This window comes from Pelophylax lessonae (assembly GCF_965119305.1).
Source record: "Pelophylax lessonae genome assembly, chromosome: 3".
Taxonomy (NCBI): Eukaryota; Metazoa; Chordata; class Amphibia; order Anura; family Ranidae; genus Pelophylax; species Pelophylax lessonae.
In genome coordinates this window covers 631,173,167-631,192,745 of record NC_138770.1, presented here as the reverse complement: position 1 = coordinate 631,192,745, position 19,579 = coordinate 631,173,167, and the positions used below count along the sequence as shown (strand labels likewise).

General features: G+C 47.9%; 1 protein-coding gene across 4 annotated transcripts in view; it reads right to left on the bottom strand.

Annotated features, from left to right (window-relative positions):
- Positions 1-7,027, bottom strand: part of EML4 (EMAP like 4) — a 351,241-nt gene extending 344,214 nt beyond the window's left edge. For 2 of the 4 annotated variants that reach the window (XM_082252333.1, XM_082252336.1), the window contains exon 1: positions 6,815-7,027. In XM_082252333.1, the coding sequence (XP_082108459.1) occupies positions 6,815-6,902 (88 nt within the window). In that variant the 5' untranslated portion in view covers positions 6,903-7,027. The remainder of the gene's footprint in view (positions 1-6,814) is intronic. The other 2 variants (XM_082252331.1, XM_082252335.1) reach the window with 1 other exon arrangement.
- Between the last annotated feature and the right edge of the window lie 12,552 nt (positions 7,028-19,579).

Genomic DNA, 19,579 nt, shown 5'->3' with positions numbered 1-19,579 from the left:
TAAATAAGACCTCTTCCATGGTGGAATAAATTGTGCTGCACATGTAAGTAGTGTTGTATCTGTGGGACAATATATACCCCTTACCCGCACATTCATGAATCTGTTCCAATTGTTCTATTTGTTGCACTACCATGAGACACATTTCTAATGAGTATCTACATCACTCTTTATGAATTTCACACACTGATGGGAATCTATACCTGCATCTATGACATCATACACGATAAATGCATGGTAAGCATAGTCTGAGCTGGATACAAGGCATCCTAGGATCAGGGGGAAAAAAAACCCTGAAGCCTGGCAGCTCAGAAAATAGAATGCAGTGTAATGCAATGAGGACAATTACACCCTAAGGAAGATTTCACAGATTTGCCCTCAATAGCTCTGCACTTCCCAAAAATTCCAGCCAGATTGTCTGCCCTCAGCAGCATTTTACTATTTACAGAAGAAGAAAACATGCATAAAGCCGGTAATAAAAGGTCCCATAAAAAAAAAAAAAAAAAACCTGACAAAGGCAATTCAAGAACCGATTACAGCATTTGCCCTGTGCATGGGTGCTGCAACAAGGGATCCTCATTCAGCTGCAACTAAAAGACAATCTCTCCATGTTATGTTATACAAAGAAGAGAATTCAAAGCTCTAAAAACGTGAATACGCTGCATCCATGTGTTGGCCAAACCAGAAGGAAGATCACAGCGCACACAGGAGACGTCTCACCACTCATCGACTAGGGGGGGGGGGGGGGATTTACTAAAACTGGAGTACGCAAAATTAGGTGCAGCTCCACACAGAAACCAATCAGCTTCCAGGTTTTTCTCAGCGGGGGATTGAGCCGCCGATCCCCCGCTGAGCAGCAGGAGGACAGCTGTGTCTCCGCGCTGTGTGTGGAGACACAGCTGACAGTTCCCCATGCATCTCTATGGGGGAAATCGGATGTCAACGGACCGTCAGTCCGTTCTCACCAGATCCCATCTGATCCGATCCGCTGGACGGATGGAAAATAGGGTTTCCATCCGTCCAGATTTGATGGGTCGGATGTCAGCGGACATGCCTCCGCTGACATCCGATGCCCCATAGGGATGCATGGGGGGGACCGTTCAGATCCGCCAAAAAAACGGACAGGCGGATCTGAACGGTCCGCCTGTGTGAAAGGGGCCTAAATCTCCTCCTATGTATCTATGGCTACACCAAACCACAAAGGAAACATTTCACGGATTATCCCACCTTTACTTAAATACTATGGGATTCATTTACTAAAACTGGGAGCAGCTGTGCATGGTAGCCAATCAGCTTCTAACTTCAGTTGGATCATTTATGCATTGACAATAAAACCTGGAAGCTGATTGGTTTCCATGCAGAGCTGCACCAGGCTTTGCACTTTCCGGTTTTAGGTAATCTCCCCCCATGTTACCAATTTGCATCAGATAACACAAAAAGTTCTATTTCAGCCAATACTCCATTGTTCCGGGGATTCATTAATCATCCAGTGGTGTAAACAAAACTCCCTTCTCATACTCTGAACCTGACAAAGTGTCCAATGATTGAGCCCCCACATCTGAGTGCCCTGAAGGGTGACAAAGGATCCCATTAGAATCTGATAACCAATAGAAGCCGATTGGTGCAACCAGATTCTGCGTGCTCCAGTTTTAGGCTTCATTCACACTAGAGCGACCTGAATCGTGGGCGGAACCACCGCGATTCTACACGCAATTTGAAATTGAGGGACACTCGTGTGATACAATTATTTCTCAATAGCACTCCCATAATTGCTCCGATTGTCATCCAAATCACAGGACACCTGTTGCCCAAAAGAAGTTCCGAAACTTAATTTGGGTAACAGGTGTCTCACCCTCCATTCACTCCTGAGCGTCCAGAATCACCGCAATTCTGTTCATGAATCGAAATTGCAGAACACTTGTACAATGCAATTAATTCTCAATGGCAACAAACGGTGGCGCAATTTTGCAGCGACTGTCACCTGAATAGCAGGAAATCGCACAGCCAATGTCGTGGGAAGCCTGCCACCCAAAAGAAGTTCCAAAACTTCTTTTGGGTGATAGGCACCCCGCGATTTGTCAAGCGACAATCGCGGCCAAAAATCGCACTGCGATTGGAGTGCCATTGAGAAGTAATGGCATCGCACAAGCATCCCGCAATTTTCTGCGATTTTGAATTGCGTGCAGAACCGTGGCAATTTCATCTGTGATTCCGATTGCTCGATTGTGAATAGAGCTTCAATATCTCCTCCATTGTGTAGTCTCTGTTGTGTGAAGCTTGGAAAAGTACATGAGCTTCTTTGGAGCAAAATCTTGTGTTTCTGCCCCCATAGACCCTTATAGGAATGCTGGAAAAATGTGCATTTGTGCACGCGTCTCAGTTTATGGAGCCAAATACGCTTATCTGCCCATGCACTGCAACAGTTTGTATGGCTGAATTCACATTGCATTCAAGCCAAAATGGTTCAGGACCCTTTTTTTTGGTTCGCACTGGAATTCAGATCGAATTCCTGTATCATTTCCCAGTTTGTACTGCGATCTGATCTGGGGGTGTCTCTAATGTTTCACTGACAATCGCAGCGGTTCGCAGAGAGCAAGTTTGAACTACCTGCAAGTGAGATGCGATGCGGGAACCCGCACCTGAATCACGCTGGTTCCCGCATAGCACAAGTGTGAACCGAGCCTAATGCCCCATACACACGTGCAGATTATCTGCAGACTTTTGTCTGCAGACTTACCTTTTCTATGTAGTGCAAGGGCCTGCCGGATTGCATACAAATTGAAAGTGTTTAGGTTTGACCTCATATTATATGGTTTTGGTAAGTCTGCAGACAAAAGTCTGCAGATAATCTGCACGTGTGTATGGGGCATTAGGCTACATTTGCACAGGTGACAAGCGCCAAAGCAAATTACAGTGACAGGAACTTTCCGATTCCTGCAGCTGTTTTTTCTACCCGTGAGCGTCACGTCTGAACAGCAACAGATCGCTGCGGCCACTGCCAACCTGTCATTTAAGGCCCTTTTCACACGGGCGGTGCACCCGACGGACTCCGCTTTGCTCAGTGAGGATCGATCCGCCGATCCCCGCTGAGCAGGTGGATGACAGCTCCATCTTCGCTCTGTGTGCAGAGACAGAGCTGCCAGGTCCCCGCTCTCCTCTATGGGGAGATCGGATGATAACGGACCGCGTGTCTGTTTTAATCCGATCCTCCAGACGGATGTAGGGTCTCCATCCGTCCGGATTTCACAGACCGGTGTTCCGTGAGAATTACCTACCCGTGAGAAAAACCTACCCCTCGTCACTTCCGGTTCACGGCACTGTATGGAATGCAGCCGTTACATTAAAACAACTGGGCTGCAATACGAATCATCTCCGCTCCTGTGGCTGTCACTTCCCTGCTCTCGGCAAGTAAATATAAAAGCGGCGGCGGGTGTATGTAAACATAAATCACGGAGACGCCAGCCGCTTTTATATTTACTTGACGAGAGCAGGGAAGTGACAGCCACATGAGCGGAGATGATTCGTATTGCAACCCCGCTGTTTTATTTAACCGCCGCGTGGGTAGGTTTTTTCAACGGTACACCGTCCTATTTCCATAGTAGTGCGCATGCGCACTAGTCAGCTCCTCTGTCGTCCCTTTAGGTATCTGGCCCTGTGAGCATGCGCACTGCTGCGCTGCTCAGCTGTTCCTGGCCGGAAGTGACGAGGGGTAGGTAATTCTCACGGGGTAGGTAATTCTCACGCTACACCGGATTGGATTGGATAGCAGCGAAGATGTCTCCGCTGACATCCGCTGCTCCATAGGGCTGCATGGAGCATCCGATCAGGTCCACCTGAAAAACTGACAGACGGACCTTATTGGAAAGCCTGTACGAAAAGGGGCCTAAAGGTGAAAAACAGCTGCAGGAATTGGATTCTTGCTGCTGTCATTTGCAACAGCAATTCCTGAAATTGCACTGCACAGAACTGCATGTGAATCGCACAGGAAGGCTCCATGCAGTTCCTAATGTGAATTGGCCCTTACACATTACATATGATATGTGCTCACAGCTATGTAACTATCAGGATTATCTTACCGGTGGGTATAAAATATAGAAGGAAACAGACAAATGCTTTAGGTGCTGCTGAATGTTAAGATCCCAGTAGCTACTTTGCTATTTGTACATAACATTAGGAAAAAAAAAAAAAGATGCATGTACGCATGCATGTATATATATATATATATATATATATATGTGACTAACAGTTTTTTAATGAATAACCAAATAAGAGAAGTTGTCTTGGTTCAATAGAGACATCAAGCAAAAAGGGTAATAACACTGCTGTTGCAGCGGACTGCCGCCTATCCACCAAGAAAAAAAAATAATGTACTTTATATACACATATTTCCATCTATATATATTTATTTATGGATTTATTTTTAACCACCACAATCTGTGTGTGAGGTAAGTACTGGGGTGCTCACCCATAAAGATATATTCATACAAATCAAAAAACAGGTATAGAGCCAATCATCAATATTTCAGGGGAGAGAAGACCAAGCAACAGCCTTTTATTGGAGCTCAGTCCCCTCGATACCGGTTTTGGATTGGTGTATGAATCTGAGATATATATATATATATATATATATATATATATTTTTTTTTTTTTTTTTTTTTTTGAGGAACAGGTAGATAAAACCTATGGCAATGCACAAATCCTATAAGCACAGACACAGAGCTCTGCACATAATACAGCCATAGATAGGTGTGGATGCATTATCCAGGCTGTCAGGCTGCACACAGACTGGAATCATCCTGCACTGCAATGACATGGAATGCTGCTGGCCATGGATAGGATTTATTTGTGAATATACTGTGTGTAATATGTGTGTATGGGAGCCCCCATATACTGTGTTTGTATAGGGTGGGAGCCCCCATATACTGTGTGTGTATATTGGGTGGGAGCCCCTATATGCTGTGTGTGTGTATATTGGGTGGGAGCCCCCATATACTGTGTGTGTGTATATTGGGTGGGAGCCCCCATATACTGTGTGTGTATATTGGGTGGGAGCCCCTATATACTGTGTGTATAGGGTGGGAGCCCCCATATACTGTGTGTGTATAGGGTGGGAGCCCCCATATACTGTGTTTGTATAGGGTGGGAGCCCCCATATACTGTGTTTGTATAGGGTGGGAGCCCCCATATACTGTGTTTGTATAGGGTGGGAGCCCCCATATACTGTGTGTGTATATATATATAGGGTGGGAGCCCCTATATACTGTGTGTGTATAGGGTGGGGGCCCCCATATACTGTGTGTGTATAGGGTGGGGCCCCTATATACTGTGTGTGTGTGTATAGGGTGGGAGCCCCTATATACTGTGTATAGGGTGGGAGCCCCTATATACTGTGTGTGTGTGTAGGGTGGGAGCCCCTATATATTGTGTGTGTGTAGGGTGGGAGCCCCTATATATTGTGTGTGTGTGTAGGGTTGGAGCCCCTATATACTGTGTGTGTGTAGGGTTGGAGCCCCTATATACTGTGTATAGGGTGGGAGCCCCTATATACTGTGTGTGTGTATAGGGTGGGAGCCCCTATATACTGTGTGTGTGTATAGGGTGGGAGCCCCTATATACTGTGTGTGTGTATAGGGTGGGAGCCCCTATATACTGTGTGTGTATATATATATAGGGTGGGAGCCCCTATATACTGTGTGTGTATATTGGGTGGGAGCCCCCATATACTGTGTGTGTATATTGGGTGGGAGCCCCTATATACTGTGTGTATAGGGTGGGAGCCCCCATATACTGTGTGTGTATAGGGTGGGAGCCCCCATATACTGTGTTTGTATAGGGTGGGAGCCCCCATATACTGTGTTTGTATAGGGTGGGAGCCCCCATATACTGTGTGTGTATATATATATATATATATATATATAGGGTGGGAGCCCCTATATACTGTGTGTGTATAGGGTGGGGGCCCCCATATACTGTGTGTGTATAGGGTGGGGGCCCCTATATACTGTGTGTGTGTGTATAGGGTGGGAGCCCCTATATACTGTGTATAGGGTGGGAGCCCCTATATACTGTGTGTGTGTGTAGGGTGGGAGCCCCTATATACTGTGTGTGTGTGTATAGGGTGGGAGCCCCTATATACTGTGTATAGGGTGGGAGCCCCTATATATTGTGTGTGTGTGTAGGGTGGGAGCCCCTATATATTGTGTATAGGGTGGGAGCCCCTATATACTGTGTGTGTGTATAGGGTGGGAGCCCCTATATACTGTGTGTGTGTATAGGGTGGGAGCCCCTATATACTGTGTATAGGGTGGGAGCCCCTATATATTGTGTATAGGGTGGGAGCCCCTATATACTGTGTGTGTGTATAGGGTGGGAGCCCCTATATACTGTGTGTGTGTATAGGGTGGGAGCCCCTATATACTGTGTTTGTATAGGGTTGGAGCCCCTATATACTGTGTTTGTATAGGGTTGGAGCCCCTATATACTGTGTTTGTATAGGGTTGGAGCCCCTATATACTGTGTAGGTGTAAAGGTTGGGAGCCCCAATATACTGTGTGTGTGTATAGGACGGGAGCCCCCATATACTGTGTGACTGGAAGAGACCACAATACATAAACACAGCAGACATGAATGTAAATCCTGGGAGTCTCATCTGTAGGTCTCACCACACAGGACACCGACCCTCCACACATGGGGATAGAACAGCACCGGTATGCAGGGGGTCAGGACAGGCGGTCAGTCCTCAGCAGAGGTAAGTGGGGGTCCCATTATTAGCATACATGGTATGAGGACGGGCGGGGAGCACGGCTCTCTCACTCACCCAGGCTGCCGGCGAATCCGTCCATGGCGGGGTGTGCAGACTGGCGGCTTCCCTCCTGGATGGGGCTGAGGTTGGCCGTCTCTCTCATTCAGTCAGACGGACCCGCAGTGAGCTGGATGTGGCCGCTCCGCTCCCGCCTCTGTCTGTCACTGCACCGGCCTCACCGCCTCCTGTCTGCCCGGTGCTGGTTTTTTTTTCCCTGGAATAACTTTATTGCGAGCGAAGCCTGACAGACACACAGCTGACTGGGAGGAGGAAGTATAACTGGAGGAGAGGAGAGGAGAGCTCAGTGTGTGCAGGGGGGTCACAGCCCCCTCCTCCTCCTCCTTATCATCCCCCTCCTCCTCCTTATCATCCCCCTTCTCCTCCTTATCATCCCCCTTCTCCTCCTCACCCCTTTCCTCATCAACCTCATCCTCATCCCCCTTATCATCATCATCCCCTTCCTCATCATCCCCCTTCTCCTCCTCATCCTCATCCCCCTTCTCATCATCCTCATCCTCCCCATTACTCCACTTCTCCTCATCATCAACCACTTCCTCATCATCACCATCCCCCTCTGCATCATCATCATCCCCCTTCTCATCATCATCATCATCAACCCCCCTCCTCACCATCACTATCCCCCTCTGCATCATCACCATCCCCCTACTCATCATCATCCCCCTTCTCATCATCATCCTTCTCCTCACCATCATCATCCTTCTCACCATCACTATCCCCCTCCTCATCATCACTATCCTCCTCCTCATCATCATCATCACAACCCTCCTCCTTATTATCATCCCCCTCCTCATCATCACCAACTCCCCTCCTCAGCATCACCATCCCCCTCTTCATCATTCCCCTGCCCATCATGATCATCCTCCTCCCCCTCATCATCATCCCCCTCATCATCATCCTTCTCCTCATCATCATCATCCAGCTCCTTGTCCATCCTTCTCCTTATTATTACCATCCCCCTCCTCGTTATCATCCTTCTCCTCATCATCACCATCCCCCTCCACATCATCCTCCTCCTCACCACTGTGTGTGTGACCCCAATACCAGATTCCTCTACATGTGTGATCTCCGATATCATATTCCTGTGTGTGACCCCAATACCAGATTCCCCTGAGTGTGACCCCAATACCAGATTCCCCTGAGTGTGACCCCAATACCAGATTCCCCTGAGTGTGACCCCAATACCAGATTCCCCTGAGTGTGACCCCAATACCAGATTCCTCTGTGTGTGACCCCAATACCAGATTCCCCTGAGTGTAACCCCCTATTACCAGATTCCCCTGTGTGTGACCCCAATACCAGATTCCTCTGTGTGTGACCCCAATACCAGATTCCTCTGTGTGTGACCCCAATACCACATTCCTCTGAGTGTGACCCCAATACCAGATTCCCCTGAGTGTGACCCCCTATTACCAGATTCCTCTGTGTGTGACCCCAATACCAGATTCCTCTGTGTGTGACCCCAATACCAGATTCCTCTGTGTGTGACCCCAATACCAGATTCCCCTGAGTGTGACCCCAATACCAGATTCCCCTGAGTGTAACCCCAATACCAGATTCCTCTGTGTGTGACCCCAATACCAGATTCCTCTGTGTGTGACCCCCTATTACCAGATTCCCCTGTGTGTGACCCCAATACCAGATTCCTCTGTGTGTGACCCCAATACCAGATTCCCCTGACTGTGACCCCCTATTACCAGATTCCTCTGTGTGTGACCCCAATACCAGATTCCTCTGTGTGTGACCCCAATACCAGATTCCTCTGTGTGTGACCCCAATACCAGATTCCTCTACATGTGTGATCTCCGATACCATATTCCTGTGTGTGACCCCAATACCAGATTCCCCTGAGTGTGACCCCCCTATTACCATATTCCTCTGTGTGTGACCCGCCTATTACCATATTCCTCTGTGTGTGACCCGCCTATTACCAGATTCCTCTGTGTGTGACCCGCCTATTACCAGATTCCTCTGTGTGTGACCCCAATACCAGAGTGTGACACCTCTCATCAGTTTTATCACTTACATCCCTCTGCCTTCACTGGCAGCTCTGATCATTCCGTCCATCATGGTTTCCAAGATCCCTCGGCCTCAGTTAGTGTCTCGGACTCTTTTGCCAGTCATGGTGCTCAGGATCCTTTGACCTAGTGCTTTAGAGCTCTTTGTTTTTAGGTGCCCAGATCCCTCAGAATTTTCTGGTTTCCCAGACCCTTCTGCCTCTCTTGGTTGCTTACTTCCCTCTGCCCACTTTGGTGTCCCTGATCCTTCTAACTCTATTGGTGCCTTAGATCCTTCTGCCTTTCCATGTGCTATAGTTCCTCTGCTCCCTTGGTTCTCTACCTCCCTCTACCCTCTTGGTAGCCAAGTCGCCTTTGACCCTCTTGGTAGCCAAGTCCCCTTTGCCCCTCTTGGTAGCCAAGTCCCTTTGCCCCTCTTGGTGCTCCATAGTTATACAATGCGCATTTTCTTGTTGCTGAAAAGCTTTTTGTCTTTTTTATACCCCATATCCCTTTGCCTCTTTTGATGGTCCCGATCACTCCCCCATCTTGGTTCTCCAGATTCCTTGTCTCTTAGAGTCGCAGATCTCTTTGTTTTCTTGGTGCTCAAAATCTCTCCACCTTTCTTTATAGCCCAAATTCCTTTGCCTGTCTTGGCGTCTCAGATCCCTCTGTCATTTTTGGTGCTCTAGATCCTTTTTCCTCTCCTTATGCCTCAGACTCCCCTGCCTTTCTTGGTGCTCCAGATCCTTCTGCCCCTTCTGGTTCCACAGACCCCTCTGCCTCTATTGGTTCTCTGCTTGGTGGCCTTATTCCCTTTGCTCCTCTTGGCATTCCATATCCCTCTGCCTCTTTTAGTGCCACAGATCTCTTTGTTTTCTTGGTGCTCAAAATCTTTTTGCCTTTTTTTGTACTCCAGATCCCTTCCCTCTCTCAGTGCTACAGATCTCTTTGATATTTTTGGTTCTCATGATCCCTCTGCCTGTTTTTTGTCTCCCAGATTTATTTTGCCTATCTTAGTGTCCCAGATCCCTCTACATCCATTGGTGCTCCAGATCCCTCTACTATTCTTTTTGCTCTAGATGCTTTTTCCACTTTTCATGCTCTATGCTCCTCTGCCTCACTTGTGGCGCTTTTCCACTGCATGGAACCGAATGGTTCGGCTCGCTTTTGTGCTTTTCCACTGCTGGTACCGCATGGTATGGTGTAGGAACGGTTTGGTATGGTATGGTACGGCTGCGCTTTTCCACTGCATGGAACCGAACGGTACGGCTCTCAAAAACAGTACCACCTCGATTGTGGTTCCAAGAGGTACCATACCCGGTACCATATCCCACAATCCTTTGCATGCAGTCACTACTAGCCACTGATTGGTCAGAGAATCCCACCCACCCCGTTGTTATCCCACCCACTTAACTTTAGTACTACTTTAGTGGAAAAGCAAACCATACCGTACCGTACCGAACCGTTCCAACACCGTACCATGCGGTACCAGCAGTGGAAAAGCAAACCGGGCCAAGCAGGGCCGAGTAGAGCCGAGCCGGTACTTGCAGTGGAAAAGTGCCATTGGTGCTCCAGACCCCCCTTTCCCTTCTGGTTTCCCAGACCTTTACCAGACCCTTTTGCCTCTCTTGGTTCACTATTTCCCTCACAATGGCCCTGTTCCCTTTGCCTCTCTTGGTGCTCCAGATCCCTCTGTGCCTTTTGGTTTCCCAGATCCTTTTGCCTCTCTTGGTTCCCTACCTCCCTCTGCCCACCTTAGTGTCCCTGATCCTTCTATCTCTATTGGTGACTTAGATCCTTCAATCATTCTTGGCACTCTAGATTATTTTTCCAGGTTTCATGTTCCAGATCCTTCTGCCTTTCCATGTGCTCTAGACCCCTCTGTCTTCCTTGGTTCGCTACCTCCCTCTACCCTGATGGTAGACCACTCCCCTTTGCCTCTCTTGGTGATACATATCTCTCTGCCTCTCTTAGTGATACAATTCTTGTTCTCTTGATAGCCCAAATTCCTTTGCCTGTTTTGGTGTCCCTCTATCTTTTTGGTTGTCCCAATTTCATTTTTTGTCTCTCTTCATGCTGAAGATCCCCCTGCCTTCCTTGATGCTTTAGATTCTTCTGCCCCTTGTGGTTTCACAGATTCCTCAACCTCTCCCACATTCTCTGCTTGGTGGCCAATCCCCTTTGCCCCTCTCAGTTTTATATATTCCCCCTGGCTCTCTTAGTGCTACTTAGTTTCTTGGTGCTCCAGATGTTTGCCTTTTTTGTACTTCAGATCCCTCCGCCTTTGTTGGTGCTCCAGATCCATCTCCTCTCTTAGTGCTACATGTTTTTTTGGTTCTCACGAACCCTTTGACTCTTTTTAAATCTGGTTCCTTTTTATATCTTGGTGGCCTAGATCCCTCTACATCTATTGGTGCACCAGATCCCTCTACCATTCTTGGTGCTCTAGATCCTTTTGCCACTTTCCATGCTCCACTTCCCTCTGCCTTTCTTGGTGCTGCTGATTCCCCTGCCCTTTATGGTTTCCCAGACCCCTCTGCCTCTCTTGGTTCTCTGTTTACCTCATTGTGGCCCGGTTCCCTTTGCCTCTCTTGGTGCTCCAGATCCCTCTTTCCCTTGGTCTCCCAGATCCCTCTACCCATCTTGGTGGCCCTGATCCCTTTGCTTATTTTGATGCACCAGGTTCCTTGACCCAGTGCTACAGATCTCTTTGTTTTCTTGGTGCTTCAGATCCCTCTGCTTCTCCTGATGTCTGAGATCCCTCTGCCCCATTGTTTTCCGGGATCCCTTTGCCACTCTTTTTTCCCCCACATCCCTCTGCCCAGTGCGGGATTTAGACCTTGGGGGGCCGGGGGCCACTTTCAGTTCAGGGACCCCTCAACATAGAAATTTAATTATATGACAAATAAAGTGAACTAAAATTAATAATAAACCACATTGATTCTTAAAAAAAATTCAGACTAGGTTTCAAAGAAGATGCTTTTTGTCCTCAATTTTATTGACTGTAAAAATACACATTACACAGGTAATTGGAATTGGCAAGTCCTACATCACAGGCAGAGGCGGCTCTAGGCTTTGTGAGGCCTAAGGCAAAACTTGGACATGAGGCCCCACTCACGCCCATAATGGCGAAAATAATTCAAGCGATAAAAATTAACTGTATAAATTGCATATATTAAGAGCCTTAACCTTTGTACTATGAATTCACAGTTTCTAGAATTTTCTCTAACCAATTCTTCTTTAATCAAAGATCATTAAACATCGGTATGTATGTATATATATATATGTCTGCTCTTACATCACAGTCCCCAGGATTTCTCTATATGTCATGATTCCCTGAGTCCCTCCTTACATCAGAGTTCAGTGTCCCCCCTTACATAAGAGTTCTCCTTTAAATTAGATTCCCCCCAGCATCTCCTCCTTACATCAGAGTCCACAGAATTCCTCTTTACATTAGAGTCCCCCTCTTAAATCAAATTTCATAGAGCCCCCTTTACACCAGAGTCTCCAGAGTTTCCCCCTTACAATGTAAGAGGGAACTCTGAAGACTCTGATGTAAGAGGAGTTCTGGGAACCCTGATTTAGGAGGAATGTTGGACTCTGAAGTAAGGGGAGTTCTGGGAACCCCGATTTAAGGGGAAAAGCTGGGGACTCTGGTGTAAAAGGGAACCCTGTGGTCACCAAAGCTCCCCCTTGCATCAGAGTTTCCAGAGACCCCCTTACACTTCCCTTCCTCAGTCCGCCACAGTCTAGGGCACGACAAGTCCCACTGCAGAAGGCTGCCATACCTGAGTCCCCACAGAGGACACTGTAAATTCCAGTATAGTGCACTGCGATTCCTCCCTGAGGAATGGAAGCCTGCTATGCTTGGACTTGTACTGCTCTCTGTAGGGGACTGAGGAACTACTGCCTGCTATGCTAAGACTTGTAGTGCCCTCTGTGGGGACTAAGGCATGGCAGCCTGCTATTCTGGAACTTGTAGTGCCCTCTGTGAGGGACTGAGGATTCCTCAGTCCTCCACATTCTAGGGCACTATAAGTCCCAGCATAGCGGGCTGTCATTTCTCAGTCCTCATAGCTGGGGGGGGGGGGGGGGAACAAGAGTTAAACATCTAAAGGACAACTCCAACCAAAACTACCAATAATGTACAGAGTCCATATGCTATATAATGTCACAGCCCTCACCTTCCACCTCGAGTGCTGTCATTGTGTAGGCCAAAGGGCTCCAGCTCCACCATATTTGGCTTTGATGTCAGATATGTAGGACTGGCTCAGCTCCACTCTCTTCCCTGGCAACTGACTCTGGCGTCACGGGGGGCCTCTCCTCCTCCCCCAGCCACCCAGGGGACCTCTCCTTCTCCCCCAGCCACCCAGGGGCCCACTCCTTCTTCCCCAGCCACCCAGGGGCCCCTCTCCTTTTCCTCCAGCCACCCAGGGGCCTCTCATTCTCCTCCAGCTACTCAGGTGCCCTCTCCTTCTTCTCCTCCAGCCACCCAGGGGCCCTATTCTTCTTCTCCTCCAGCCACCCAGGGTCCCTCTCCTTCTCCTCCTCCAGCCACCCAGGGTCCCTCTCCTTCTCCTCCAGCCACTCAGGGGCCCTCTCCTTCTTCTCCTCCAGCCACCCAGGGTCCCTCTCCTTCTCCTCCAGCCACCCAGGGTCCCTCTCCTTCTCCTCATCCAGCCACCCAGGGTCCCTCTCCTTCTCCTCCTGCCAACCAAGGGACCTCTCCTTCTCCCCCTAGCCACCCAGGGGCCATCTCCTTCTCCCCCAGCCACCTAGGGGCCCTCTCCTTCTCCCCCAGCCACCCAGAGGCCATCTCCTTCTCCCCTAGCCACCCAGGGGCCATCTCCTTCTCTCCCAACCACCCAGAGGCCCTCTCCTACTCCCTCAGCCACCCAGGGGCCCTCTCATTCTCCCTCAGCCACCCAGGTGCCCTCTCCTCCTTCAGCCACACAGGGGCCCTCTCCTCTTCCCCTAGCCACCCAGGGGCCCTCTCCTTTCCCCCTAGCCACCTAGGGGCCCTCTCCTTTTCCCCTAGCCACACAGGGGCCCTCTCCTTTTCCCCTAGCCACTCAGGGACCCTCTCCTTTTCCCCTAGCCACCCAGGGACCCTCTCGTTTACCCCTAGCCACCCAGGGACCCTCTCCTTCTCCCCCAGCCACCCAGAGGCCATCTCCTTCTCCCCTAGCCACCCAGGGGCCATCTCCTTCTCTCCCAACCACCCAGAGGCCCTCTCCTACTCCCTCAGCCACCCAGGGGCCCTCTCATTCTCCCTCAGCCACCCAGGTGCCCTCTCCTCCTTCAGCCACACAGGGGCCCTCTCCTCTTCCCCTAGCCACCCAGGGGCCCTCTCCTTTCCCCCTAGCCACCTAGGGGCCCTCTCCTTTTCCCCTAGCCACACAGGGGCCCTCTCCTTTTCCCCTAGCCACTCAGGGACCCTCTCCTTTTCCCCTAGCCACCCAGGGACCCTCTCGTTTACCCCTAGCCACCCAGGGACCCTCTCCTTCTTTTCCAGCCACCCTCTCCTCTCCCAGCCACCCAGGGCCTTCTTCTTCAGGGCCTCTCACAAATCTATGACCAGCCTGCAAAGTGACAAGTCGGGCCTGGTTACCTGTATGTTCCTGGGCCAGGGCAGAGCTCTCCTCCCAGAGCAACAACCGATGATAGCAGAGTGAGCTGACCGGGCAGTCACTTCATACTGATGCAGGTACACGCCCACCGATTCCTCTACATCTTAGGATTACATGATCAGACGGCCAATCCCCAGGCAGAGAAGGTGGGGTAAGCGTCAGCGGACAACAGACACCTGGCAGCCGCAGTGAAGGGACTGCAGCACACTGCTGCAACTTTTATATCCGAGGATTTAAAACAATCTTTTACTTGGGAGATTTCCCTGACTGCGCCCTTCTAAATATTGTCGCTCCGACCACTGGCCGCGAGGCCCCTGTAGGTGCGAGGCCTTAGGCGACTGCCTAATTTGCCTAATTAGAGAGCCTCCTATGATCACAGGTATGCATTAAACTATAATATTTACAAAAAGTCTTTCTTCCTGAATTTAGCATCTGCAAAATCTTTAACTACCTCATCAAACTATATCATCTTGAGGACACTGCTCTCAATAGCCAGTAGGTAGAGATCAGATAGTCTTTCATGGGTCATCATACTACTCAGATAATTCTTTATCAGTGCTTATTTGCTGAGCAAACTTTCTCCTGAACAACTAGTGACCATCATGCTGAGCTACATTAGCACCTGGAAAGGTATCAGCAAACCCTTTGTCGTGTAATAACTAATACACTACTAAAGTTTTTAAAGGAAAATTGTGTAGCGGGGTTAGCGGGGTTAAATATGCCTAAAGATACTGTTGATATGTGAGAAGGAATTAGGCTCCCTCTAGTGGTAGCTGCATGGAATTTCCCGGGCTGTGATTTCCTTTTTGGCCTGATGAAAAGACTACATCTCCCAGTGTGCATTGTAAGATCCAGGGTGCACGGCTGCACCGCACAGCTTTCTGGGGGAAGTTATTTAAAGGAAGGGAGGAGCCAAGCTCGGCCCTTCTGCGCTGGACTCCGAGGAACTAAGAAGCTGGAGCTGAGGACTGATGCTGGATATTAGGCCAAAGCCTCTAAGCCTGGAGTGACGACGCTGAACCGTCCCATCTCAAGCACGAGACACATTCCCGGAGCTCCTTACCGCTGTTGGCAGGGACCGGAGCCATCCACCAGAAAGACCGCGCGAGGCCGATATCGAGCCAAAGGACTGAGATCGCAGTGGAGCGCGCGCAAGGGAAACTCCTGTGGTGAGAGGGCACTTGCCCAAAAAGACTGACTGTCTCTCTGAAGAAGTGGTTTTACTTGCATATAGCGATAGCGCAATAGAAGGTGATATACCCCGGGGTAGATTAGAATATCACTTCAGGACACTCTTAGACAATCAATAATAACGTTAAAGGAGCCGCCAGAGGCCTACCTCACTCACGGAAGTTACCGCTCAGCTACACAGACACCCTGCAGTGACAATCAACAGTCCACTGTTCTTTTTTCTCTCTCTCTTGATCTTCATTCCTAATTTGGATTACAAATGAGCTCTATTCAATAACTCTGGCTAGCGAAGACTCAAGAAGAAGAGGGAAGAGGACTTTGGGGGAGGGACTCAGATAGGCCTACTTATCTGGTACTGTGTCTAGCATCAATGAGGGAGTAGTGTGGGGTATTTCTTTTATCTTTTAAAGCTGATTTAAGTGACCCATTTTAAGGAACTGTGTTTTATTGTATCTCCCTTGTTCAATTTGATATACAGTAAATTAAGCTTTGGTTAATTACAATTCCGTGTGCTGTCCTATTGTGTCACCCAGAAGGACTACCACCAAGAAGGTAATAATTCACTGTTGCATATTGAAGTACTGTATTCCAACCTGTGTGTCCATTTGATAGTCCAGTCCTATTCTGGGTCAGTTGTGCCTGAGGAGGGATCGAGCCAGTTCTATAGGGTTGTTAGGCAGGGTGTAGACCCAATAACATAATCAGCAGCTCCTGCGGGGGTGGTGCTACAATAAGTTTCATTTTTTTTTTTTTCATAAAGGTAGTCTGGGGCCATTTCCCTTTTTGCCAACTTATAAATCCGGCACTACCTCTTTTGGTGCTCCAAATGTTTTTTCTTGTCTTGGTGGCCCAGATCTCTATGTCTTTCTTGATGATACAGATACCTTTGCCTCTCCAAATCCTTCTGCCAATCTTGGTGGCCCAGATACCTTGGCCACTCTTAATGCTGTAGATCTGTTTGTTTACTTGGTGCTTAAGATCCCTCTGCCTCTTTTGGTTCCCCAGATGCCTTTGCCTATCTTGGTCACCCAGATCTCCCTGCCCATCTTGGTGGCCCAGATCCCTCTGCCATTGTTTGTGTTCTAAATCCTTTTGCCTCTTTCATGGTTCAGATCCTTCTGCATCTCCTGGTTTATTTCAGAACCCTCTGTCCCTTCTGTTTTCCCAGACCTCTCTGCCTTTTTACTTCCCTTTGCCCTCTTGGTGCTACTGTCAGGGCTGGGACTTGAACCTGGGACCTTTACTGGTCTGGCAATGATTCTGCTTGCTGAGCCACCTTGAATGCTGGGCAGTTCCCTGGACTATTTATTGAATGATTCTGTCTTGAACCTTGTTTGTCTTGAACCTTGAACTCTTTGCTCCTCCCATGAACTTCCTGATTTAAGCCATGTCTCTGCACTTCCTGTTTGCCAGAATATTCTGCTTTCCCCAGCCAGTATCTTTGTCTCTCCTCGCACTCTTAAAAATGTCACTTCAGGTATGCTTCTGCCCTATGCGTTACGTCACGCCCACATGACTTCTTTAGGGGACGAGTATACATGTTCGCCTGCACACCATGGATCTTGCATAGCAGTCTAAAAAACTTTTTATTTCAAAAGGATCACATCACATCAGGATAAGTGCAACATTTTCGAGCCACGCAGGACCCCTTCGTCAGGCATGTGATAAACATCATCACATGCCTGACGAAGGGGTCCTGCGTGGCTCCGAAACATTGCACTTATCCTGATGCGATGTGATCCTTTTGCAATAAAGTTTTTTGGACTGCTTTGCAAGATCCATGGTGTGCTGGCAGACATGTATACTTATCTGTGATGTATCCAGTGTCCTGCTGGTGATCGCTGCAGCACCCATAACAGGTGTGTCTATATCCAGAAGCATGTGCGATGGGAATATGAACTATTCTTCGGGGAAAATCCCCTGAAGAAGTCACGTTGGCGTGACGTAACACGTAGGGCACAGGCATATCAGAAAAGACATTTTGATGAGCTCGGCGCTCGTGGATGTTTAGACTGTTTGTTGATTTTAAAAGTACCCGGTTGCTACTTTCGAAATAAATATAAAAAAACAATATTGCGCTATGGAAATTCCTGTTTTATTCACATATATTATGAAGCATATTAAAGACTAAAGCAAGAGGACAGCAGCGGTGACATTATTACCCCCAGAGGTGCTGAGAGTGAAGGATTTGCACCGAAACCAATGCTGTTACCTTACAGCAGTAAGGTGAGCAGCCTGTGAGCACTGAAGTGTCACCACACCACACTTGGAGTCACTACAGTATACATTTATCAGCTTTATCACATGGTGAAGGGACACGTTGTGATATATGTCATATGAAGAACTTTTATTGCACCCCTATGTATGGAGTATATTTTTAGGGTCGTCATTTATTATTAATATTATTTTATTATTATATTTGTGAATTTTTATATTTGCTGCTCCACATTTAAGTCTCACCTAGCTTTGCAAATCATTGCACTATATATCTTATGTTATTATTTTTATTTTGAATACAGTATTTTATATTAACCCTGTGACATATAGATTTTCACACAAGATTGAGGGATTTAACACTTTTATGCACAATATCACTTTAACAGCACAGGACCTTACACATATTTTATTTACTTTATTAGTCAAGGGTTTTGCTAAATCCGTGTTTGGCGCCTGTTAGTTTTTTAACCACTTGCCGACCAGTCACGTTGACTGTACTGCGGCAAAGGGGCTCGTTCCCGTCCAGTGACGTAGACCTACGTCGCTGGACTCCTCCCTTTGTGGGCTGGCATGCGCGCGCCGCCGGAGGCTCGCTCCCGCTGTATTCAGTCACAGCGGGAGTTGGGCCAGGGGAGGAGTGGCGGTGATCACCGCCGCTCTTCCCCGAGCGTCGGGGAATCGAGTCTGGAGATCCGCCCGCTTGTGTAAACAAAGCGGGCGGATCTCCTAAGTGACAGACAGGGTCAGATTGCAGGGTTCGCAATGTCGCAGTCCCGCAAAAAAAAAAAAAATCGCAGATCGCCGCCATTACTCGTTAAAAAAAAAAACACCAAAAATGACAGAAATCTTTCCCTTAGTTAGTAAACGCAATAACTTTTGCGCAAACCAATCAAAATACGCTTATTGCGATTTTTTTTTTACCAAAAATATGTGGCAGAAAACAAATTGGCCTAAAATGATAAAAAATTTAGATTTTTACATTTTTTGGGGGGGGGGGGGGAATTTCATATAAAAAAATGTGAAAAATATTGTTATTTTTTAAAAATTGTCTCTATTTTTGTTTATAGCGCAAAAAGTAAAAATTGCACAGGTGATCAAATACCACCAAAAGAAAGCTCTATTTGTGGGAAAAAAAGGACGTAAATTTCGTTTGGGTACGGCGTTGCATGACCGCGCAATTGTCAGGTAAATTCACACAGTGCCGAATTGCAAAAAGTGGCCTGGACGTAAGACAGCAAAATCCTCCGGTGGTAAAGTGGTTAATATTCAGTTTTTTAGATAGCTCGAGAGCCTTCACGATTCAACTGCTTGTATATCTGTCCTGCTTGTTGGTGGGTCCTGCTCTACTGCTAAAGCTACTGGCCTCCGAGCCTGACTCCAGTCTGTGACACCTACAGATCTCTTTGTTTTTTGGTGCTCAAGATCTCTTTGTCTTTTTGTACTCCAGATCCCTCTGCCTCAGTTGGTGGTCCAGATCACTCTTTCAGTCCTTATGAACTCATATCCTTCTGTTTCTAGACCTCTTTTTCCCTCCAGTATGTACACTCCACTACACCTAAAGAGTATGGGATGTTCTCTGCCATTATTTTACAAGGTCTTCAACTATGCATTTTTCCGTGGTTCTTTTTTCTGAGGAGATTTGTAGTAAAAAAAAAAAAAAAAAAAAATACAAAGGCTGCCATTGCTTATCTCTCTGTCGTAAAAAAAAAAAAAAAAAAAAATGT